Below are 25,386 nucleotides of genomic sequence, written 5' to 3'. Positions count from 1 at the left end.
GAAGAAAAAAATAATACTTAAGATAAAACTATTATACTTTTATTACGTTTAATTAAATTTTTATGTTTTTATTTTGAATTAAATAAATTTGAATAATTAATAGTTAATTAACTGTTCTTAATTAAAATATCACTTGTCTTTCTACACCATGTGATGTTGATGTGACATACTAACATGTTATAATGTATGATGACATAACATGATACCATGCTATGTTGCATTTTTACCTTTCACGTTAGCACTATATGTATATAAAATAAAAAGTGACATCTTAACTAATTGTAATTAATTAATTATTAATTATAAAGATCTATTTGATCAAATATTTAAATATAAGAGATTGATTGAATGTAATAAAAAAAATTTAATTTTGTTTGAATAATTAAAGAGTTTTTTTATAATATTATATCAAAAACAAAATATAAAAAATAAGATGGTAATGTAAATTTCAAAAGTATTTGTATGGCCTAAGTTAGCTTCTTTTGTTTTACTTGATTTCTTCAAAGTGAATTTGAAGAAATTAGACATAAAAAAAAAAGTTTTAATAACGAGTTATAGCAAAATTTATGGTTGGCTTTGTTGAGAAAGCTTGTGATTACCATGATTTTTACCTAAGTTGGGGTCCTTTACAAATTACAAACAAACAATAATTTTTATTTTATGATATGTGACTAAATATTTAATATATAATTATAAATACGTAACAGAGTAATGGATATTCAACATATGATACTCGTATCTTATTCGAATTCAAAAAAAATATTAAACTTGATAACTATATTCGTTACAAACTCAATTATAAAATATTTAAATTTTATATAATTGGATCGAATAAAATCAGGTATATGATTATTCATTATCCATTGTCATCCGGGTGCAACCGTTTCATTAGACTATCTACCTAAAAAAAGGCCACAGCCCATCTATGCTTTGGGCTTTCTTAGGCCCATGAAAAGCTGGAAAAATAATTTAGGTGTTTTATTATTATTATTATTATTCAAAGTAATTTAAGTTCCCAAATTCCAGCTAAAATAATCAAGTAAATTCCGAGAAAAGTCTTCTGCTTTTTAAAGTTTGTATCACTTCGTTTCAAACAAAAACCCTACTAAAAATTTGTATTCTCACAAGTACTAAAGAAGGTAAGGCCATAAAGAGCGGGAAAATTTTCGAGCGTTGAAGCGGCTCCAAATTTAGCTTATTCTAGGCACGTTTCTCAAATTCTCAGGAAACTAGCTGTTAACTTGACCAGCTGCCATGGAACTCTCACTGTTTGCATATTGTTTAAATAATGTTATTCTTTTAACACATGCCTGCTGCCATGGAGAAGAACAGGGAAGTAACTTCCAAATTGACAAGTTTTTCTTAGCGTCAAAAAGGGTCTCCAGAAAGAATACTGTAGCCCAGCACCAGAAGACTGACTGATTCCAAAGTCCCACTCTCTGATTCTAACAAGTCTTTCTTTTCTGACAACAATTATAACTTTCTTCATACAGGGTGTTCATTGGATTTGATCTTTGATCATGGGTGGAAAAAGCCTTTCAAAGATCCTGAAATTGTGGGGTTTCTGATATGGAGATCACATCGAGTTGAGATCTTTGAATACCAACTCACTTGAACATCTTTTGTTTTTATTGTAGTATATGAAAAATTCTACAGTATCAGTCACATATATGTACAAACCTTTGCTTGGGATTTCTCTTTTTTGTACAAGTTTTCGTGTTTTCCAACAGACAAGAAGAAAAAAGTTCAGCTTTGCCCTGAATTCAAACTGGAATCGGATGATGATCAATTGTCATTTTTTGTGTAAAATTCCTCAGGCTTATCTCTTAAATGAAAAAAAAAAAAGGAATCTGACATTTGTCACGCTTTTAAATTGCCAAAATCGATAGGACATGGGCCAAGGTGGAAGTTGTAATTCAAACAACTTAAAATCGCAAAGCTTTCTGCCAGCTGATCACAAACTTTTCCTGCGCCAGGGGAATAAAGATGCAGCAGACAAGATATTGGAAAAGACCAGTCAACAAATATTGAAAACGGGATCGATAGGGTACTACCCTGTTTATGGAATTTTTCCTGCAAAGGATCCAAAACCCTACTGTTTATTCAACGTTCCTGTGAATATGATTCTAAAACAACAAATTGGTGGAAGGAAAGGAAGAAAAAGAGTGCCCATATCGTAAGCTTAAAGCATTAAAATATGTCATGTTCGGTTTGGAAAAATCTGTTTACTTCCAGGGCAAAAGGTTATATAAGAGATTCAAAGTATTTAAAGAAAAAAAAAAGAAGGAAGAAATGGAAGGATAAAAAGAGATTGGTTTACGTAAAGAACATGCATACAATGAGTCAAGGAGACTAGATCCAGGGCATGATACCTACCCTCATTCTGAGGCATTCATCATGTTGTTTTTGTCCTTTTTTTTTTTTCCCTTAGTTTTCCTTTTCTATTGTCCTTGATTAAACGTTAAAACAATATACATACACTTCTATGTTTAATTATTTAATTTCATGTAAAAAAAACACTAGTTCAATTAATTCCACGTTTGCAAATTGATTAACCAGGCATCTCATTCAAAAATAAATAAATAAATTTATATAATAATCAATGTAATATATTCCCATCAAAATAAAATTAAGAGATTAAAGATTCACATTAAAAAATTTATGACAAATTTTAACATAAAAAAGGTTCTTTTTATTTTGAAAATGATATCAATACTAAATTACGTATATTATTCACATCTCGAATGAAAATAATTATATGAGCATAATTTATTTTATCTTACAAATATATGTAACTAGCTAGAAAATTTAAATTTATGCGACTAATTAATGATACCAATAAAAATGTTCATCTACATGGGAAATATTTCCAATTAACTAATAAAATATCGAGTTTAATCTTGGTTAAATATATAGTTAATAGATAAATTCACAAGACAGGTAAAAAGAAAGAAAGAAAGAAAAAAAAAAGAAAAAGGCGGAAATCTGAATGTATCTTTTAGATTACAGGGCTACAGTCGTTAGACTTCCTTGGAGGAGACAATTGGAGGTTACAGTGTCCCTCGGATGTTGATACTGACAACAGCTTATCTTTCATAGGACGGCTTATTAGGGGTTTTTCCCCTTTATTTTTTTCTTCTTCTACAAACAAGCACCCCTTTTCTAAATGTTGGGTTTGGGGTCCTCGTTTTGTTTTTTTTTTTTGGTTTATTGCACACTACCTTTTTCTTTTCCCATCCTTCCTCTCATTCCAACTTAAATAATTATTACTTTAAAAATCTTACCTGGCAAAGAACATCCTGTCAACAACAAGATCACTAGACCAATCCCCAAGTTCCCCCCCTTCCCTCTCTCCCTTTCACTAAAAAATAAAAAATAAAAATAAAAAAGGAAAATCCCAATCTCCCAAGAGACATTCCAGTTGTATTCTCGTTGCTTTTGAGGAATGTTAAACTTGTGCGGTCGAACTACTACTCATAATTTTTTAAAAGTCCGTGAGTAAGACCGTGAAGTCTTTCTTGTTTAACACATTTGCATGCATGCATGCAAAGCAAAGCAAAATCCAAAATTACAATATTTATATATATAAAGAAAAAGAATAATAATAAATACCCATGATGCCCACGTGGCACCTAGAGAATTGATCAAAGAATCAATGATTAATATATTAGCATCCGATACGATCTGCTTTCCTTGGAAATGTTGGGACAAAAACTCTAAACCCTACGACCCTCAATTGGGGGGACCCCACCAAATCCAACGAGCCACATAACATCATGATTGACTAGCATGTAAATTAAATGCGTATCTTAACCTTAATCATTTTCTGTGGTTTGAGATGATTAAGCAAATCCCAGAGTTTCCATTAAAAAGAGTATAAACAGATCCTCATTAATTACTCGAATTTATAGGCATTTGAGCAGAGTCCTAACCTGCTCGATTCTTCCCCCGCCGCCCCACCCCCCACCTCCTCCCAACCCCCCCACTCTCCTATCCATGGCGTGTTCTTCACGTTCGGACATTCCCCACGAGAATTGTGGGTCGCGTGGCGGAAAACATGAGTGGTGGGCAAAAAAAAAATGCAAAAACAATACAAGGCAACGCTTAGTGTCTTGGGCTAATCGCGGTTTTTTTTTCGTGGTTTACAAAGCGGAAATAGAGAGAGCATCTTTTGGAAAGCGGTGGTCGTCCCGTTTGTCGAACTAAGGCTCACCAATCTCTAGACGATCTGATTCTTTCTCCCTTTCTCTCTCTTCATGTTTTTGAATCTTTTGATCATATTCTTCAGAAGGATTTTTTTTTTTCTTGGTGTTTTGTTGTTCGGGGTTTAGCCATGATGGATGTGGGGTCATTTCTCATTGTTTTCAATTCAAGTTTTTTTTTTTTGGTATTGAACCTTTTCTTTTTGAGTTTCCATCTTTGACTCAAAGATCTTTCTCTCTTGGTAAGCCAAGTAGAAACAGAAGTTTGTTGCTTTGATGATTGCGGAGTATCTCATTTGGATACCTTTATTTTTATGTTTTCCCTTCTTCTTGTTGGTTCCCTTTACCTTTCTTTTTTAAAATGGTCGGATCTTCTACCGGACTACAATATTTTGCCCAAGACTAAATACTCGTACTACCACCACAACTAGAAACCAAAAAGCTTTTTTGGGTTGGTGCTGAGCTGATTGAGTTTTAGATACGGGAACATGAGGAAATTATCATGACGAAATTGGCTTTGTTTCTGAGGATAGAAGAGGGGGGGGAGGGGGGGGGGGGTGGGTTCACGTGATTCCAGGGTACGGGGTACTGATTGTAGTAAGCATGAAACTGGTTGTTTCTTTAGGGAGGTGGAGGGGGGGTCATATTGTTGTTGATTGTAAGATTGACGGATTGGACTGCCTATAACCAACTAACGGAGTGGGCATGTCGTGTTAGACAGAAGTGGTCATTGCTCTGTTGAATAAACTTATCCCAGTCACAGCATGAACTCAAAAACATTTTCGCTTTGCTTTTTCTCCCACAGGCAAAACCAGTGCGTGCATGGCAAGCACCATCTCACTCCCTATCATATGGTGTTAATTAATGAAAGATCTTTTTGTTTTTTAATTAAGAGGAACAAGACAATTTTCTTTGATCATGGGGATAAATCAAAATTCAATTTGTTGACATGCCTTCAATCCAAAGAATTTGAATTGATTGTTACATTCATTATTATTTTTTTGTTAGACATAAATCTTTCAATGTCATAAACCAACAAAATCTTAACTATAATTAACTGATCAATGTTTATGGGAATTGCAAAATGTCTCTATTCAAGACATCTACATCAAGGTATGCTATTCATTGTCATATTTTTGAGAAAAGAGTTTAATTGAGAACAATTTAAACTTCAAAGTTCAAACTTCCTTTTCTTTTCTAAGTACTAAAATGAAAACTACCATAATCAAAAACAAGTTGATAGATCAAATGTTGGCGTATATGTTGGGACCATGAGAGAAGCTGTAAGTTCAGAATGAGCATATCATAGGGGGCAGGGGCATATGGCAATAGTGATTGGAGCGTGGAAGGAAGACGCAGAGCGAAGGGCGTGGATAAGGGAGGGGAAACTATTCCATTTTCCTTGGGAGGCTGGCAGTGACAGAGCAGAGGGGGCAGAGATACGGATACGGACAGAGGTTTTGATGTATTGGGTTTGAGACTAATAGGGCCTCGTGATCGGAGAAGGCAGATCCATGGAAGACTGTTCCCGCTAGTCACGTGGGCTCTTTTGACTACCCAATGACCAACCCATCTGCCCCTTCGCATTGTTAGGAGCGCCCCCCCTTTTGCTCACTTCACCCCTTCACCAACTCATCCCTTCTTATGGAGTATAAATTCAATTGGCCGCAACCAATTTCTTTAACAACGGACAAACACTCGCAACACTTCAAGCCTTATATCCCAGACATTTTTCTCACATACTTTTTCTCTACGCCCTCACCACTCCTGACTCACTCTCTGACTGCCTGACTATATTTTCTTTCTCTTAGTTATATAAGAGTAGTAGTAGTATAGTATTTAACTACAAATACATATTTATATATAGTTACTGGTGCCTATTCTTTTTTCCAAGTGTTCTCTCTCTGTAACATGCAACCTGGGTCCCTCTCTGTCTATATCTTTATTTCTCTCTTGCTATATACGCATGTACATCTCTCCATTTGCATTTGACGACAACGTGGACTGCAGGTGCTGACTGGTATTTCGCCATTTTATTAGCTTATAAAGCTACCAGACAACAACTCTTCTCAGTCCTCTCTCTCGTACCATTCAGCTCTCTCTCTTCAAGTTCTTATTCAAACATTATATTATTGCACTTCGCTCTCAGTTTACTATTTGGCTCGTACTCCCCTGCCATTACCCTTTAACTATAAACTCACTATCCCATCACATTTTTTTATCCGTCAATTGCATTAGCCCAGACCTTCTCTTCATCTGCTAATCCCTTGTTACTTCATTTTTTTTTCTTTTCCCTCAGTTGGCAGTTGTTGGTTGATTGATGATTCTGAATCAACCCCCATCTTGATCTTTTTGATATCCGTTGTGCTGAAATTGAGGTGGAAGTGTAGTAGGCCTTCGACATAATCATAGAGAAAGAAATTTTGAGAAATGATGCACAGGTGCAGTAGCTCTCAGGGAAACATGGTGGGTCCATGTTCATGTGGCCTGTTTCATAACCAAAGCAACTCCTTCTCGATGCTATTTTCCATGCCAAACCCCCACAAATCTTTCGATGAAACAGACATGTACGCTTACACGTCCTCTTCTTCTTCTTCCGTTGATTGCACTCTCTCCTTGGGGACTCCATCTACTCGTCTCTGCGAAGACGATGACAAGCGTATCCGCCATGACCGCCGCTCTGGTTCTTGCATGTCTAACTTTTGCTGGGACTTGTTACAGAACAAGAACGCGCCTTATTCACAGCAAACCCCAAAAGCCAGCCGTGGGAGCAGTGGAAATAGCAGTAGCAGCTCAGGCAATGATCCTCTCCTAGCTCGCCGCTGTGCTAACTGTGACACCACTTCCACACCGCTTTGGAGGAACGGACCAAGAGGTCCAAAGGTACACAAAATTACTCATTTGCAATTCTTTATTTTTATTCTCTTTATTGTTTCTTCATAAACAAGTATACTTATTTTGCCATTTTTTTTCGACTTTTCATGCATTTTTTTTATTGTTTAATTGCAGTCACTTTGCAATGCCTGTGGAATTCGATTCAAAAAAGAAGAAAGAAGAGCTACAGCAAATGCGAACAACTCGGGTGCAACAGCTTCAATGCTGGAGCAGCAACACCATGGCTACCACAACAATTCATGGGTTCATCACTCCCAGAACCAGAAAATGCCATGTTTCTCACCTGTCAATGAATTCAGGTTCATTGAAGATACTGATCGAGATTCTGATACAGGCATTCCATTCCTTTCTTGGAGACTCAACGTCACAGACAGGCCAACAAGCCTTGTCCATGACTTTACAAGATGAAAGAACAAAAAAAGAAAGAAGAAAAAGAAAAGAAAAACCCCACCACTGACGGTCAAGATCATGCAGCAATGACTGAAACGTATCACGATGAAGATGTTGATGAAGGTGTGTTTGTGATGGTGATGTTGATGGTTACATGGTCTTCGTTTCTTCTCGCCAAAATTCTTTTTTATTTTTTTATTTGTGCTTTTTCAGTTTGTTTCCTTTGTCTCCGTCTTCTACAGATGGAGTAAGAACGGGATAATTCTATGTTCTTAGTTGCCTTTCTCTCTTTTTTTTTTTCGGGTTTTGAATTTTTTTTTCTTTTTCCCAAGTTCTTTACCTTTTCTTTCTCTTTCAGTTTTTTTATATAAAACCCTTTCCGTTTGAGAGAGTTTCACTTTCACTTTCCCCTAGTTTGCCAGTTCCTCTTCCCCCACTACGTTTAAATGATATCAAAGTTCATCATCATCATCATGATTATGATGAGTTCAGCACCGTTAGATTGATTCCTGATTTCCCCTGATGTAATGTAATAACATAGGACGTCTTAGCTTACATATGCAAATGGTACCCTTTTTCATGATATATGAACTGAAGTTCACTTTACCTGAGACTCTGGAGCTGCTGCCTGCTGCTGCTTCTTGTTGGTTCTTTTTCCATTTCTCTGAATTTCACAACTGAAAGAGAAAGTTAAGAGAACGCAAAAAAAAAAAAAAAAAAAGAGTGAAGATGAGGTTTGATTGTCATTAGAATTATTACGTTTGATTCTGCTGAATCAATCTGACCCTCCAATTACTTTGTTTAACAATTTGTGATGTTCTGATTCTGGAGGACAGTGTGCGGTTCAGAACAAAGTAATGCATTTGTCGTATTAGGCTTTTTTAGCCAACGTCAAAACAACTCCTTCTTGACCGTCAAATTGGCCTCTTATGCATACCTTGGGACACCTCTGCAAAATCCCTGTTTCTTTTTCTGTTTTTTCCCACCGTTATTTTATCTCTTACTTCGGCTTTCTTTCTGTTTGGTGGTGATTGGGGGTAGAAATTTTATGTCAAAAATTATTCCATTCTTATACTATGTTTCAGTAGCATTTCATAGTTTTCTACTCTTATTCTCAGTTCCAAGTAGATTTTGATTGCCTTCCTCAAAGAGATGCCAAAACTAATTTTGTCTGCTAGATAATTATGAAATTCACGGAAATTTGATATTTTATGGGGTAATTAACTATAGATACTCAAACCATTATCCCAATCGAAAGTTTGAAAATATAACAAAATTATTTAATTGTGATAACTAGAATAAAAATTATGGTAATTGCCAATATAACAAAAAATTCGAATTTTAATAAATATTATATCTATCAGATTATCTGTTAGGATTCGTTTTCTGGGTACTTGTTATGTTTCTTAAATTTAAAATTTAAGCATTTTGGATATGCATTTAAGATTGATATGAAAGTAATATATATTATAGGTTTAGAACAAAATTTAACTTAATTATATAAAAACAAGGTTAAGAGGAAGGATTGTTCTTTCATTTGTAGACAAAGGAAATTTGTTATAAAATTAAACTCTCTATTTATATCTAAATGCACAAAAGCTTAGTTGATACTTGATGGGATCGGGTTTTTTTTTTTGGGCATTAAAGGTTTGGAAGTCGTCATTTTCAATTGTGTTCGTCTTTTTGCTAGATACATTTTGTGGATTCTAACTATATTGCTTTGAATATAATATATATATAAGTTGAATAATCCTTTCAACTTAGAGAAGTTGTCCTTCAAATATCACTATATAGATGCGGAGTTTGTCACTAAATCATGCTCGTGCAAAGTTTACATAAAAAGTACTATATTTTTTTTGGGTACATACATACTAAAGTAGAAAAAAGAGTAAAAGATAAAAATACTATATGGACTAAAATACATGAATGAAATGAGTAAAAAGATGTAAAAAACGTATTAATATATCTCATAATTAAATTAAATAATAAAGAATTACGGTGCCAAAAAGACATGAAATTCGTTAATGTTTCTTTCATATAAACATATGAAAACTATTTTTTTCTGATACGATTTTCCAATCACTTGTAATTTATTGAATTAATTTTAATCTCTTACGTCTTAAGATTTTTTCTTCTCAAACACTCCATCTCAATTTGACTTCTCTAATGCAATAATTTCTTGGTAGGAACCAATACATGTTGCAGTCAAATTTGCAACTCCGACAAGTTATTAAGAGGATGCTTTGAACAAATTAATCTTTTTTACTCGTGAGGAAGAACAAGAGCCCCACGCATCCCTATTGCTAACCGGCAAGCTCAATGAAGACCGGCCCAGCCCACAAATCACCATGTGGTTTCCATATATGGAGGAAAAAACTATCCGTTTGGGTCATGAACACCGGGGCCGAGAGAAACATTCATGTTCCTATTGGTATTCCGATTTCAGCTGGCCTGGGAATCTGGATCTTGATTGGTCATTAACCCGGGACGTCCCCTAAAAGTCTGCACTACCCTGATTGACTTCCACCGCGGGGGTTGCGGGCTAAAAGTTGCGGCTTTTATTATTGGCCAGCATTAATTAGCTTAGGTAATCAGCTTTTCACTGTTTTAATTGAAGAAAAAGAACTATCCTTAAATTTATATATATTATTATAGTGGGTGGGCTGTTGGCTGTTGCAACATTGGTAGTTGTGTTGTCTTTATCATTTTTCCTATCTTTGGTTTAGTTCATCAGGTTCAGTAGAAAGTTGTCAAAGGTTGCATTTTGTTTTGTTGCAAGTCGAGAAAAAATGCAGAGAAAAAACCAATTACCTAATATAGCAGTTTTAATGACTACTCTTAAACATTTGTTAACAAAATTCTTTTTTTTTTTGAAGGGTCTAAATAATAAGTATTTACGAGTACTTGTTAAGACTAATTAAAATTTGAATTTGATTACTTTTATTTTAAAGAGACCTCTTTAATTAATGACTAATCCTCCGGATCACATTATCTTAGCAAACCTTAAATGAAGTTAAAGATTATGATATTTCCTTTAAAATTGTGCATTTATTGTTTGTTTTTTCACTATATATAGAGACTTATAGACCTTATTTTAAGATCACTAAATTTATTATAGGATACGATTAAAATTAAAATTTTTATCAAATATAAAACTTTTGTCCCTTTTCTTGTATCATGGATACATTTTTGCTACGTGTAAGAAAGGACAAGTTTTATTATCTTTGTTAATGATAATAGTAGCAAAAGGCAAGCTGAATTTTGTTGATTAATACTTAAATTGTGGAGGGATTTTGAGATTTAAAAATAAGATATTTCAGATAAAACATGCAAACAACAACTAGTCTTTCTAAATCTTCTATATCTATATAAGCAGTCAAGGACCCCCAACAGACGTGCAGACGAAAGTAGGCAGTGCAGGTGATCAAAAATCAAACAACCTTGCACACTAAAAGGCTTAAAAAAATTGTAAGAAATAACCAATTAGACACGCATTGGAAAGAAAGATTTCGTGTAAGAAAGTTTAGAATCTATAATTAGGATTCGTTTTGTTAACGAGGTTTTCGGGTGTGGGCCTTTTGCTTATCTGCGCGGGCTTTCATCTGCCCATTAACAATTCAAAGAGTGCTCAAGGCAGTCAAGCTACCACTAATGGAAATGACATGCGTTGAAATATCGTAACCTGTGTAAAGAGCCCATTTTTAATGATACTGATAACAACCCGTAACCAAACCCAACGTTCCTCGTTAGTTTAAAACCCCTGCCTTCTCTAACGTTAGATTCAGTGCTTTTAAGTTCCAGGGAGAGAGGAAGTGATAGCAAACCCCAAAGAAGAGAACATGGTGAACCTTGTAGCAGCACAGAAACCCCTGTTGCATGGACTAATGAAGATGGCAGGGGTTAGGCCTTACGAAGTGGAGATCGAGCCAGGCACGGTCATGAACTTTTGGGTTCCTTGTGAAACAATCAGGAAACCAGGAAAGGGTGAAAAGTTCACCCACCTGGACAAACCAACAAAACCAGTGGTTGTCTTGGTGCATGGTTTTGCTGCAGAAGGCATAGTCACATGGCAATTCCAAGTTGGTGCTTTAACAAAGAAGTACTCCGTTTATGTACCTGACCTTCTCTTCTTTGGTGGCTCCATGACTGACAAACCTGACCGGTCACCTACTTTCCAAGCCGAGTACTTGGTTAAGGGTTTAAGGAAACTTGGTGTGGAAAAGTGTGTTGTTGTGGGGTTTAGCTACGGAGGGATGGTAGCATTTAAGATTGCTGAGTTGTACCCTGATTTGGTTGTGGCCATGGTGGTGTCTGGCTCGATCCTGGCCATGACTGACTCTATAAGCGTGGAGGCACTAAACAGGCTAGGTTTCTCCTCTTCTTCGGAATTACTGTTACCTAATTCTGTCAAGGGTCTTAAAGCTCTTCTTTCAGTTGCTGCTTACAAGAAGCTTTGGTTCCCTGATCGGCTTCACAAAGACTACCTTGAGGTTTGTACCATTACACTTATGATCATCAACAAACATAATTCCCTTCTTTCTTTCTTGCTTTTCTGAAGAATTCTCTAGTTTATGCCACGATTTTGAGAAAAGTAGTGTCAGGAACATTTGCATGACTGGTGATCACATGATTTTCATGGCTTTCTGGAATTAATATCCCAATGGCGAAAATCATTAGTTACAGTTATTTACAACTTGTAAAGAAACACAATTATATGTCAGAACATGGCGTGTGTCAATACAACAAAATTCATTTCATTTGTCCACTAAAGTATAAAAAAGTTATGACTAGTTATAATTAGACCAACCCTCCCTCTGTCTCACCATACATTTTGGTATTCATTGTTTATGCTTTTTATCGCATTAAAGTTTGCTAGACAATTCATCCACCATGAAAATGATGGCAGCTGAAGGAGTGTGACGGTATTTTATACGTATTTCCCTTCATTGATAAAACCAGTAGAATACAAAGGAGGATACTGTTGGAAATAGAACAAATTTACAGAAATTTTAAGTGGAAAATTTGGATTAAAACCCGGCAAGGAAATTAGACTTTTAATTTAACCTCATGAGGGGGAAGAAAATTGCCGACACAGAACGAGAAATATGTGACTAGTGCGTTTCGCTCAACCAACTGTACCTAACAGTGTACTATAAGAAGTGTTTTTGATACAGTGACAGGTCTAATGACCTAGAGAGCCTGTGGACAATATCTCCTCTCTCGTTGCAGGTGGCCGTGGCCCTGGGAAATTTAATGAAGAAAAATTTGGAAACGTTGGCCAAACTAGGAAACCTTAAAAAAAGGGACCCTTGCGTTAAAAAATGAAAGTTCCATTGATTGAAGGAACAGTTATTGTCATTGTTATAGTTGGAAACTTCTGATCAACCCCCCCCTCGCAGGTGATGTTTACTAACAGGAAAGAGAGAGCTGAACTCCTGGAGGCCTTGGTTATTAGCAACAAGGATGCCACCATTCCCTCTTTTCCACAGGTTTTTTATTTGCATTTTGCTTCTCTTTTTCTTGTTCCTGGAATTTCCCATGTTTGCTCTCTCATTTTTCAATATTAACTTGCAGAGAATACATCTGTTATGGGGTGAAGAAGATCAAATCTTTAAGCAGGAGCTTGCCCACAACATGAAAGAGTATGTTCTACCTCAACAATAATAGTCAGATACTGATGTTTCTCAATCTTTCAGTAGTACTGATATGGCTTTCGCGTAATTGGATATTTCTATACAGGCAACTTGGAGGTAATACAACATTCGAAGGCATAAAGAAGGCAGGCCACCTGGTTCACCTGGAGCGACCTTGTGTGTACAATAGGTGCCTTAAGCGTTTTCTGGCTTCCTTGCTGGCGGAAAAAGTTGACAAATGAAAATCTTTTAGTTCCAGTATTCTCTTCCCACTTTATTTAAAGTCAATGACACAGCTTGGTGTCATGAAATAGGGGGAGGGGGGACTCTTATTTGTTATGGATTGTAAAATATCTTAGCATTTTTCTGGCAAAGAGTTGATTATATATATAATAAATAGAAACGAATTTCTCTTTTTCTTTGAAAAGAAAACAATAATGCCATGACAACATCATACAACTGTTACAGAGAGACTGAAGACCAATGTGATTTGCACATGTACAACTCATTTACCCGAGGTCAAATCAGGAAAAGATAAAAGTGCATACAGTGAAGAACATTTTTATCTGAAGGATGACTGAATCTCTTCCAAACTTCGTCCTTTTGTTTCAGGGACCCAAAGTGCCACAAAAACAATAGTGAAAGCAGCCACAATTGCATAAAGTGTGAAAGTCCCTGCTCATAAGGAGCAACCATGTTAATTATAGACTCTAATTGTATTCCACACACAACTAGGCACAGATGAGAGAGAGAGAGAGAGACCTCCACCACTCCAGGTCAGAAGCAAGTTTGCAGTCATAGTAATTGCCCACGATGTCATCCAATTTGCCAACGTTGCAACACTGCCAGCTAGACCCTTAATATTTATTGGAAGTATCTGAAAGATGAATTTAGGAAATATAAGCACTTGCAGAAACAACCCCAACAAAGTGAGCAATGTACTTAATAATCAGAAAGACTTTAACCACAGAATTAATAGTAATAAAAAACTTAAATGCACTCTTTAACCATTCAATTTCTGTTTAGAGAAGCAGCCATGTATCCAATTCTAAAGTTGTCACAACTTGAGCAAGAAATTCTGAAATACTGCATAGATGCATAAGAGAGAGCAGCAGCATATTATAAGAGAACACTTGTAGCCAATAGCAACCAAATTGTAGGAACCTTATTGCCGTTTCTATACATGGACTTAAATTACTCAAGTGTATCCTAGGTTTGTTACTTGCTTCCTATCTCTGGCATTCTTATTAAACCAATATGGACCACCCAAATGCATACATGGATAATGCCCATGATAAGAACCTCAGTCATGAAAAAAATACGAGTGCGTATGATGACTGAATGTACACCTGGTTTAGCAGCAATACCGAATAAAGATGTAATATAGTCCCGCTGGATTTAAAATCACTGTCACTACATAAGGCATTACCCTCAACCATCCCATCTCTGCTTTATCTCTCAAGAAAGCCATCTTTCAAAAAAAAAAAAGATCTTTCAAGAAAGCAATAATGCTCACAAAAACGTTTAGTTTTGGTTGAGTTAGGCAAATGCATGCCTCCAACTAAATATTGATATTAAGGGGGATTTTTAAACGGATATTAGATATTCCTTTTTTTCATTGGTGTCAGTTGCTTATTATCCATAGTCAGACAAGTCAACTGTCATCATCGAATAGTCTATTATACAGAATCATACACTGCACACTTAAGAATGTTTCTTATTTATGGTCAGGTGAAATACAAGAGAAATTTGGATACCTCAGACATTATAACCCATGGAATTGCTCCAATACCCAGTGAGAAGGAAATCACAAAGGCCTGGATGGAGAAAAGCCAGTCAAACAGATTGAAATCTACTTGACAAAACTAGAGTACATGATGTGTGTGTGTGTAATACACACACAATCTACCATGTCTAAAGGAAAATCTTACCACAAGGCCCACCAGTGACAGTATTCCCATTATGCTATACAGGTCAGAATCTTGAGAGACGATGCCCTGATATCAGTGAAGAAAAAGAAGAGGGAGAAGAAGGTATCAAGAGGCAATAGTAAAATGATTAAGAAAGAATTTCTCAAGCAGGATTTCTTAATTCTTGAAATTGGATTCTAAAATATTTTAAAAAAGGAAGATAAATGAGAAGTAAATGGATGTAACATCTCCAACCTCGACAAAAAATGCAACTGCAACAATGAGCAGGCTCAGAGTCATTCCAGATGAGGATACCTGCAAAATCATTTCAGTAATGATTTTCTTCATTGCTATGTTCACTTTGGCTCATTATCAAATAAAAGGTGAACTAGTTAGCTAGAACACACCATAAGAAGCAGCCTGCGGCCAGCTTTGTCCACCAACCATGTAGTCACACCAGTTGCAATGACCTACACAGAATACAAACTCCTATTAGACCAATCAAGATATAATTCCCTTGCAATATTTGAATGCCTGCATGGCAAAACAAGACAGTTCGTGACTAATGACAAGTTACCTGAATAGCCCCAAGCCCAACTGTTGCAACATTGCTAGATGAAACCCCTAGACAAATTTATAGCAAAGTCAAATAATGAAACAGAAGGCAAAAAATAAATAAATGAATGAAAACCAAAGCTGTTGCAACTTCAAAGAACACAAACCAATTTATGCCATTAAGCCATTATGGTTGTCATAGAATGAGAGCACTTGAGATGGAAATGGGAAATTGATTATAAGTAAGTTGTGTAATTAACAAAATGACCCTCATATTGTTACCATATGAGAACAGCGATAAAATGTATAAAGAGAACCTTAGCAAATCCCTCTCAGACCACAAATGTATTCTTTCCTGCTTTGTTTGGCACATCCATTAAATATTATCCAGACAGCAACTTTGTCTTACCAAATTTACATTTGTGTACCATCCAAAAGTGGTGGTTTACACATTTTGAAGTCTCCATGCATTAGAAAAATATATTCATCCACCTTAAAATGCTTCAATGAATAGTAAAGTAATAGTTAACATCAGAGAAATGTTGTTCTAACCAGCTCTTTCAAAGATATTACTGGAATAGAATAAAACACCATTGATACCACTGAGTTGCTGAAGCACCAGTAATCCAATCCCTATCTGCAGTATGCCAAATACCACTAAAATTGGGGGTTCAATACTTTTAAGGACAAAGGAAAAGGTGCTATAGATGAAATAAATAATTCAAAAACAAAAGAATCTACCATCAAAGGATACCAATATCTTTTTCGCTTGAGATCTGCAAATCGAATTGTTGTTCTCTTGCTTGATGATGCTACAGCTCTCTGCAGAAGTAGTAATTAGCACCTAATATAACTTTAAGAGGAGACTAGAAAAAAAATGCCCATAATATACAACCTTATGCTAATCAACTAAGAGCTTTTGTGTAACAACTGAGTTTTACAAGTTCAATCCAGAGAGCATGAGCCTTGGCTGAAGTGTAAAGAACAGATAGCCAGTAATTCAGTTCAATACCTTGATTTCATGGACTTCAACAGAAATATCTGTATCAAAGCCACGCAAAACTTGCAAAGAGGCTTCAAAATCTTCCATCATTCCCATTTTTGCCTGGATGCAACCCATCCGAAAAGACAAAATAAGATACAGAAATGGTAATGGGAAAGATAAGAGATCATAAAAGGTCCAAACAATATAATAGCAGGTACATGTTTCATACCAGCCATCGAGGAGATTCTGGTATGAAGAATAGGCCAGGTATCAATATTGTACATGGCAAGATTCCTACAAGAAGAAGCAAAGCAGTCTATTTATGAAAACTGTGCATTGATCAACCAATTTGATTGATTATTGATATACATTGACCATCATTCCTCTTTAACAGAACCATAGCAATCTAATTTATATAGGAATAATGCCATAACTAACATTGTCATGGGAAGAAGTAGTTGCTCTAGAGCCTAGTAGCCATCTATCTCTATTAAATTTAAAAGAACTTTATTTCCTTGAGAAAAGAGATTTCCTCAAATATTATTAATTTTTCAATAATTTTTTCTACAAAAACAAATATATTTATTAACTTGAATCACATTCAAGAATTCAAGTACTCAAATGCATCCCACAATATGAAATCTTGAAAAATTTCGAATTTGTTCAAATAGTAAGAAAAGTTTGTATACTGTTTCTCCAATAGAATTCAACGCTTCTCTTTCTGCAAAAGAGTGGCTAAGTGAACAAATTTTAATCCACGTACCTAAAACTGCAAGCACTCTCCAATTTGCAAACAGTCCCAAAAGATAAGCGAGCATTATTCCAATAGTAACTGATAGCTACCCAATAAAGGAGTTCACTTAATTAATCAGTTGACAAGATTAAATGTGGATATTAATACCAATGTAGCATGTTAGAAAATTCAGCAAGCATAATGTGCAACAAACCTGGTTCACTGATCCAAGGCTTCCTCTCATGTTTTGTGGTGATATCTCAGCTATATACACAGGCACCTAGACATAATTAACATGATGATGCTACTGCTGTTTCCAACATTACTTTAACAAAAGCTTCCAAGCTAAGAAGTAAAGAATAAATGAAAGCTTTCACGTTACCGTGTACGAAATTATACCAACACCGAACCCTTCTAACAATCTCCCCATAAATAAAAATGAGGAATCCTATGAGGGCCCAAGGCATACTGCGTTAGCAACAAGCTTTGAGAAAGAGACAGTAACAAGGACAAAAAATACCCAAAGTCACTCACTTTGGCAAATGATATGGCCAGCCATCCTATTATGTTAGGAATCGCCGCAATCATTAATGACTGCAAATGAACACAACAATGCAGTTTTAAGTAATTAAAGTGAAAAAGCATAAACAAATATCACGGATTCATATTTGATGCATTATCAGAGTAAATACAAACACAAATTTGGAAAATTAATGGATCATATGTACGATTACTCAGTTCAAAGCTGAAGCGTTGCTTCAATCAAAGAAAAAATAAAAGAAATTAAGAAGCAAGAAATTAATAAAAAATCAGTTTGTACCCCTTTTCGGCCAATATATTCAGCAATCTGACCACTGGCTATCGCCCCAACCATTGCGCCCACATTTGATAACGAACCAAAAATAGAATACTGCTCCCACAAAAGACAACAAATAAAAAGATGCTAATTTTAATGTATAGCAAAACAGAATAATGACAAAAAAAAAAAATTTGGCGATTCAAAATACGGACCTCTGAAATCGAAAGCTTAAGATCATTGATGATTTGAGCTTGCGTAGGAGAAGAGTATCCACACTGCATTTTCCAATTTTAAAAACCATAAATTTACAGTTGAATATGAACTTAGAAACAAGAGAGAGAGAGAGTTATTATACGGTGAAGCCGAATTGGACTGGGCCCAAGGCGACGATTAGGACGCAGAGGACGACGGAGATTGATCCGTCGCGAAGGACTTGGGCCGAGGAGCCCATGACACTGGACTGCCTCGAGCTCATCCGATACCAGCTTCCGGTATGCAAGAACGGCTTCTTGAGATCCCGGCCTTCTTCATTATCGTCCCGGAAACTCATCGCCTCTCGTTGCAGGGGAGACAAAGAAAAAAAAAACGACGCCCGATTTGCGACGATCAAATTTTGCAGGAAACTCGAAGCTCTGGGCTTTTGATTGAAAGAGGAAAAAAAGGAAACGATGAGGATGATGATGATGACGAGTGTCGAGTTTCTCAGAATTTTGTATGGGAAAAAAGACACGTGTTGTGCCGACGTGGCGGCTATTTTGGTTGTTCTTTCTTCGGAATAATTGTAATTAAAGAGTTTGGTCGGGGCCTTATCCATGCTTTAATGGTCGAGGATTGTCGGTTTTTGGCAACAATCCATGATTTCAAAGACTAGATCCTAGAACCAGGGGCCCTTTTACCGGCATAAAACGACATCTCCTATATACTTTTTATCAAGTATGTTGGCAATATTTTTCATTATTTCTATAAGAACTTAAATTAAATATTTTATTTTTTTGATGACATGGTATCTTCAATCTTTGGAGACACTAAAATAAAGAGATCAAATCTGTATAATCTGATTAATTAATTTTATATTAAGATTAAGCCCAACTTATTGAAGGTATTTTATAAAAAAAAACACATGAACTTGTGGAGTTGTGTTCATTTTTAGACTTGTGATATAATGTGATATTTAATTAATAATGTACAGAATCATTTTGAATTGTCTCGATTTAATATGTTAATTCAATCATTTTATTGAAATGATAAAATAAATGATTATGAATAAATTTTTTGAATTCAATTCTAGTATAATATTAATATTAAAATTTATAAAGATAAAAAATTGATTTTTTAGAAAAAATAAAAATTTAAAATTAAGTTTACATTTTTATTATAATCAAATAGTTACTTATATATTTTAAATTTTTTATCGTCACGAAATTAATAATTACTCGATGTAATTTTTATTAAATATTTTAAATATATAGTATAACTTTTATAAATAATATTCGATAAATTAATAACTTTGATTAAATAATATTTTTTGTCGATCAAGATTTGAGATAAATGTGATAAATTAATAATTCGTTGAATTTATAAGATAATATATTTTTAAAAAAACACAAAAATCTTACTTGATATTTAAATTAATAATCTCTTTATACATAAAAAATTTATATATATATATGATTCAATTATAAAATTTTTGTAAAATATGACTTCAATATTATTTATTTCTTCTTAAAATTTATGTCTTTTAGATCTCATCTCTAACTTTTTTGTGTATTAAAAAACTCTGAAATAGTGATTTCTTATTGTAAAAAAGAATTATACACAAGACATGCATTAAGTTTAATGTTTTAAAAAAGAAATACATTCATAAATTAATTTTTTATTAATTGATATATAAATTACTAAAGTATTATTTTATCGATTAAATAATATTTCAATTAATTAATAAAATTTCATGATCCAAAATATATTAATTTTGTAAATATTTAAGTGTATTATTTAATTTATATATTTATTTCATTTACTTAAGTATGTATTTGATGTCACATATTTATTTTATTTTTTATCTTATAAGAATATTTTTGTAATGCTATTTTATTTTCTTTTCATTTATTTTTTTAAATAATGATTAAGGGATGTCAGCCAATTAATTAATTTAATCACTTAAAGTAATTTCTACTTTGATCTTCAATTAAATAAAAAAAAAGAAGTCAATTTCTTGAAGAGCAAGAACGCCAGACTATGAAACTTTGACCAGCCCAACTCCAACAACCTTAGCTGCCAAAAGGCCCAAACTCGCCTTCTCCCGAAACCATCACAAAGTCGCAATCATGAACCCTCCGCCGCAAACCCCCACTATCACCACCAGAAGTACAGTCAGGACACTTTGTGGAAACCCTTCAACGCCCTCCAAAATCCCATTTCGACCACGCAAAATCCGAAAAGTGATCTCCAACACCCCCGTCGACAACGCAACCAAGTCTCCTCAACCTTCACTCACGGTTGCTCCCAAAATCCCAAAATCTCTATCAACAAAACCCGAAATCGACCTCGCTCTTAACCATCTCCGCACCTCAGATCCTCTTCTCGCCGCCCTCATTTCCGCCCACCCCCCACCGAAACTCTCTCCTTGTCACTCCTACTTTGTCTCCCTTTCCAAATCCATTCTCTTCCAACAACTCGCCACCAAAGCCGCCAACTCGATCTACACTCGCTTCGTTTCCCTCTGCGGAAACGAATCCAACGTCCTCCCGAATACAGTCCTCTCACTTACCCCACAAAAGCTCCGTGAAATCGGGGTCTCGGTTCGCAAGGCAAGCTATCTCCACGACCTTTCGGACAAGTTTTCAACTGGGGTTCTGTCGGATACTTCCATCCTTACAATGGACGATGAAACGTTGTTCCAAATGTTGACAGCTGTCAAAGGAATCGGGCCTTGGTCGGTCCACATGTTTATGATATTTTCACTTCATAGGCCCGATGTTTTGCCTGTTGGGGATCTTGGAGTGAGGAAAGGAGTCCAGTTTCTGTACGGGTTAAAGGAGCTGCCGAAGCCATTACAAGTGGAGCAGATTTGTGAGAAGTGGAAGCCTTACAGATCTGTTGGGTCGTGGTATATGTGGAGGCTTGTGGAAGCCAAACCCAAAGGGAATGGGAAAGCTCAAACTGTTGAAGCTGAACAAAATGGAGGGTTTTAATCATGTTTTTTTAGGATTGAAAGACATCTAATTGTTTCTAATTGCTTGTGTTATTGTGCTTTGAACTAGAATTAAGATCTATTCATGTTTATCGTTGCTGGTTTGGGTCTGTGTCAAAGTTATAGACATTTTGGATAAATTAACTTGTTTCTTCAGCTTGATTAATAGTTGCAAGTTCGTTATTAGAGCTGTTAATGGGGTTTTAGAGGATGTGATTAAGGCAAGCCCTCCAAAGGAGGAAAACAGGTAGGCTGTTAATTGGGGTTTTAACGGATGTGATTAAGGCAAGCCCTCCAAAGGAAGAAAACAGGTAGGCTGAAAAAAGCTTGACGCCGTTGCCGGGGATCGAACCCGGGTCGCCCGCGTGACAGGCGGGAATACTCACCACTATACTACAACGACCGGTTGATTGTCATCCTTTAAGCTAAACATTTGTCGGATGGATATCCTACTTTTGGTAGCAGTGCACTCGGAGGAAGCTTTGAGAAGTCTTGCCCTTTCAATTGGTTACATAGCAACAAGGAAATAGGGTTTGGTTCATTTTAGCTGTTTCTTACACCACTGAAAAGACTTAGAATATTGTCAGAGATGAGCAGGAGAAGGTTGCTTGGCCTAGGCTCATACGGTTTCCCAAGCATGTTCTCATGGCCTGGATGGCTGTCCTCGATAGGCTTTTTACCAAAGGAAGGATCAGGTCCAGGTGTTTGATTGATGCTGCCTGCTCATCTTGTGGTAATGCTGAGGAGACGAGATCACTTATTTTTCTCTTGCTCCTTCAGTAAGCAAATTTGGGAGAAGGTAATGCAACTTTGTGGCTTGACTAGAAACACTGGAGACTAGAATAATGAACTTACTTGGGCTCAGCACAGATTAAAGGGAAAGACATTTATATCTGTTATCTTAAGACTACCTTGGAGTGCTTGTATCTACAAAATTTGGATGGAGAGGAATAGTAGACTACATAGGAATATGCAAAAAGCACCAGATGAACTCATTAACATAATTAAGGAGGCTGATAGAACGAAGCAAGCTGGTGCTACAAGAATCTTTAATGATCTGGTTAAACAGTAGGCTTTGTATAACATGGGGACTAAGTCATTCTATTTTTGCTATGAAAAGAGGTTTTGATATTTCTCAATTCTGCATAATATGCTCTTGTATGCTACCCAGGCAACAGTTGAGCTATGTAACAGGCTTATCTACCTGTTTTCTTGGAGAATAAAAATCAATCAATTTTCCCAAAAAAATACACGATACGTTAGAAAATTAAATATGAAAAAGAATTTCGATCAGAAGCCCACCTAAATGCTCTCTTTTGTCCAAAACCGTAGATCAAAAGCCCACTTAATGCTCCCTTGAATCCAACAGATATGGATGGGCATTTCTGGGGCAAACCCAGAGTAATAAAACAGTCCATGTTTTGATTCTCACTTTACAAACCCACCAGTCCAATTCAACCCAAAGGTGCTGCACAACACCAGACTTTGCCAATTCCCAATTGCAAGCATAGGTTTTTGACGAGAAGATGAAGGTAAAAGCTCAAGAAAAGATTTGAGAGCAAATCCCCATCTTGACAAAATTGCCTAGAAATATTCCCAGTAAATTGAGAACCCAAAATCAAACACAGTATGTTGAATTTTTTATTTTCACTTTCTTACAAGAGCTTATTTGGCTTGACATGATATGTTCTTTGTTGTTACATGTGCTCTAATCTCTACATTCATCTTTTGGTTGCACCACATCATTCATTTTCTGAAAGAAAGAAAGAAAGATAGTACTAGTCAAAAGATAAGTGTGTCTCCAGATCCTTTTTTTCATGTTTGATATGACAGGGATATGAGACATCTTTCAAGCTAGCTAGAGGATAAGATTTGAGTGCGGACAAAGAATTTAAACCAATAATTAAGTACAATTTTTTTAATAATTTAATTAAATAGTTATGTTGCAAAATTACTAATCAACATATGAACCAAATTAATTCATGTCTGTATCCATCCAAATTAATGATTGTCGTTGAAGAACATGTTCTTTTTGCTTTCGGCACCGGCGAATCAAGACAAGCCTGCTTTCTTTTTCTCTTCCCTCTCTTTTTTCATTATTTCATATTCATGACTATATTAATAGAATAGGAGAATTTTCGTGTAATGGCAGGATTAAAATCAAAATATCATATTAGCAACTTCGATTTTTTTTTTGTTTTTGTCAAAGGAAACAGTATTCCAAAGAGAAAAACTTGAACGTACTATTACAAAACTATATATACGTTAACATAATTATAATAATACAGATTATAAATTAAATTAATATAATTATATTAGATTACGATATTATAGTAATACGTTACTATTAACTTGATTTTCTTCTTTGTATTCATTCACAAAAATGTCTATTAGTAACTGGTTTAGCAGCACTGTTAAGCGGCTTCGGGCGGATGAATCATCCGATTGCTACACTCCAGAAAAAACCAAAGGCCAGATGGGGGTATATGTTCATGATATGACGTATAGAATTGCACTTTATTCCTTTGAGAAGCGTTTGTTTCTTGGTTTTTCTTTTTTTTTCTCTCTTTTGTTTCTCTGGAATCTTAGATGCAGCTCAACAGTTGGAATTGGGACGCAGTGTCTGCTTTAGTCACAGATGTATAATTCAATTTGATCACCTCTTTAATTTTCACCATGAAACTATGAGATTATGGATGAAGACAACCTCTTCCACGACACCTTAAAAGTAGATATAGATAAAACATATCGTCCTCAGCAGCAGACTGATGGCTTGATCAATGGATTGGCTTCAAATAATCTGATTACTTTGTGAGATTTCACATCAAAATAGACTTCTTTTTATGACATTTAAATGCTTGGACCTGGACCTTCAAAGGACAATCAAAGCTCAACTCAGTTTATTGCTTCAAGATATACTAAGAGTGGGAAGATATATTTACAACTTAATAGTCCAATGAATCAACGCACCCTTTATTAGTTACAATGACAATCAAATTAAGAGAAACTTAAGCGGAATAAAAATGTTTTCCATAATTTTGTTTCAGATATTCGTAAATTTCTTATATTAACATTGTCGGAAAATTATTTGTGGTTTAGTGATTAAGATATTTGTTTTATAAAGTCCAGCATTTTCACGGCATTGAATCTTTTGGGGAGGATCGGTAGTCTAAGATCTAATCCATATCATCCCCTCCTCCCCCCATTATAAAAGTGCCTTGAGCAACATGGAAATGGACCACTCCATCCCCCCACTGTTTGCATTTATGTGAAACTTGCACGACAAGTCTTTCCTACAATTAACTCTCGGAGACACCAGATCAGCTGCCAATAGCTAGTGCTCGTACTCTTTTTTCAAATCGAGTGGTGAGTTGACTGAGGCAGACCGCTCCCTGTCATGTATTGCTATGTAAGTTTGTGCGGGAGTTAGGAGAGGGGTTTAAGAGAAGATAGTAGCAGTATTAGTAGGAAGTTGGAAGCTTCTTTGTGATGAGTAGGGCCATGAAAGATGGGGGAATCCTCCTATGTCGTGTGGCCACCCATGTGCTTTGTATTGAAAGAAAAAGCTGCTCCCTCATTCATTTTTTGTAAGACGAACTATGAAAGTTTTGTTTTTTTTTTTTTTTGTTGAAAGACCTGTGGAAACCACTTGGTTTTGCCTTTAAAGTTGTAGCATTTTCTTCACAGACAATGCAGTCTACACCCCACACATCAAAAATCCCTTTGTCCTTAAGCCATTTGCACCAGCTCAACCATCTCTTGATTGAGTTTTAATATTTACCCTTTATTAATTACTTTTATTAATTACTTTCATTTAAAACATACTTGGAAAGAAAATAAGACCTCACTAGTTCAGGAAAGGAACAGGCTATAAATACGAAGGGTGACATGACAACTGTAGTAGTAATTGATTTGCTTTAATTTCCATCAAAATCATTAATTTATTTTACATAGGTAATATGAAATATGAGATTTTACCTAATTTTTCCACAAAAATATATTCTGTCAAAATATCACTAAAAAAATATTTTTTTTCACAAAATATATTTTGTTGGAATAATCTAATAGGTTTTCCACGAATTTCTAATAAAAAA

At 35.4% G+C, this 25,386-nt stretch overlaps 4 protein-coding genes and 1 non-coding gene across 5 annotated transcripts; 3 read left to right on the top strand and 2 right to left on the bottom strand.

Annotated features, from left to right (window-relative positions):
• LOC18610923 (GATA transcription factor 18) lies at window positions 6,633-8,093 on the top strand. The gene is made up of 2 exons (XM_007046866.2): window positions 6,633-7,085; window positions 7,212-8,093. The coding sequence occupies exons 1-2, from the start codon at window positions 6,633-6,635 to the stop codon at window positions 7,503-7,505; spliced, it is 747 nt and encodes a 248-aa protein (XP_007046928.2). The 3' UTR covers window positions 7,506-8,093.
• On the top strand, window positions 11,234-13,538 carry LOC18610921 (epoxide hydrolase 4). Its single transcript, XM_007046864.2, has 4 exons — window positions 11,234-11,977; window positions 12,887-12,976; window positions 13,062-13,129; window positions 13,227-13,538. The coding sequence occupies exons 1-4, from the start codon at window positions 11,327-11,329 to the stop codon at window positions 13,360-13,362; spliced, it is 945 nt and encodes a 314-aa protein (XP_007046926.1). The 5' UTR covers window positions 11,234-11,326; the 3' UTR covers window positions 13,363-13,538.
• LOC18610920 (sugar transporter ERD6-like 6) lies at window positions 13,482-18,998 on the bottom strand. Its single transcript, XM_018113903.1, has 18 exons — window positions 18,458-18,998; window positions 18,315-18,377; window positions 18,124-18,213; window positions 17,838-17,897; window positions 17,686-17,751; window positions 17,518-17,583; window positions 17,334-17,409; window positions 16,800-16,864; window positions 16,598-16,690; window positions 16,327-16,407; window positions 16,138-16,222; window positions 15,608-15,654; window positions 15,438-15,500; window positions 15,286-15,345; window positions 15,052-15,117; window positions 14,878-14,937; window positions 13,883-13,997; window positions 13,482-13,795 (listed from the first exon to the last, which is right to left on the bottom strand). Exons 1-18 carry the CDS (start codon window positions 18,914-18,916, stop codon window positions 13,683-13,685), a joined length of 1,728 nt encoding a protein of 575 aa, XP_017969392.1. The 5' UTR covers window positions 18,917-18,998; the 3' UTR covers window positions 13,482-13,682.
• On the top strand, window positions 20,309-21,458 carry LOC18610919 (DNA-3-methyladenine glycosylase 1). The gene has a single exon (XM_018114295.1). The coding sequence runs from the start codon at window positions 20,427-20,429 to the stop codon at window positions 21,291-21,293; it is 867 nt and encodes a 288-aa protein (XP_017969784.1). The 5' UTR covers window positions 20,309-20,426; the 3' UTR covers window positions 21,294-21,458.
• On the bottom strand, window positions 21,624-21,695 carry TRNAD-GUC. The gene has a single exon. It is a non-coding gene; the product is annotated as a tRNA-Asp (tRNA).

The sequence above is a fragment of the Theobroma cacao genome, chromosome 1, assembly GCF_000208745.1.
Source record: "Theobroma cacao cultivar B97-61/B2 chromosome 1, Criollo_cocoa_genome_V2, whole genome shotgun sequence".
Classification (NCBI taxonomy): domain Eukaryota; kingdom Viridiplantae; phylum Streptophyta; class Magnoliopsida; order Malvales; family Malvaceae; genus Theobroma; species Theobroma cacao.
This window is presented reverse-complemented; position numbering and strand designations above follow the sequence as displayed.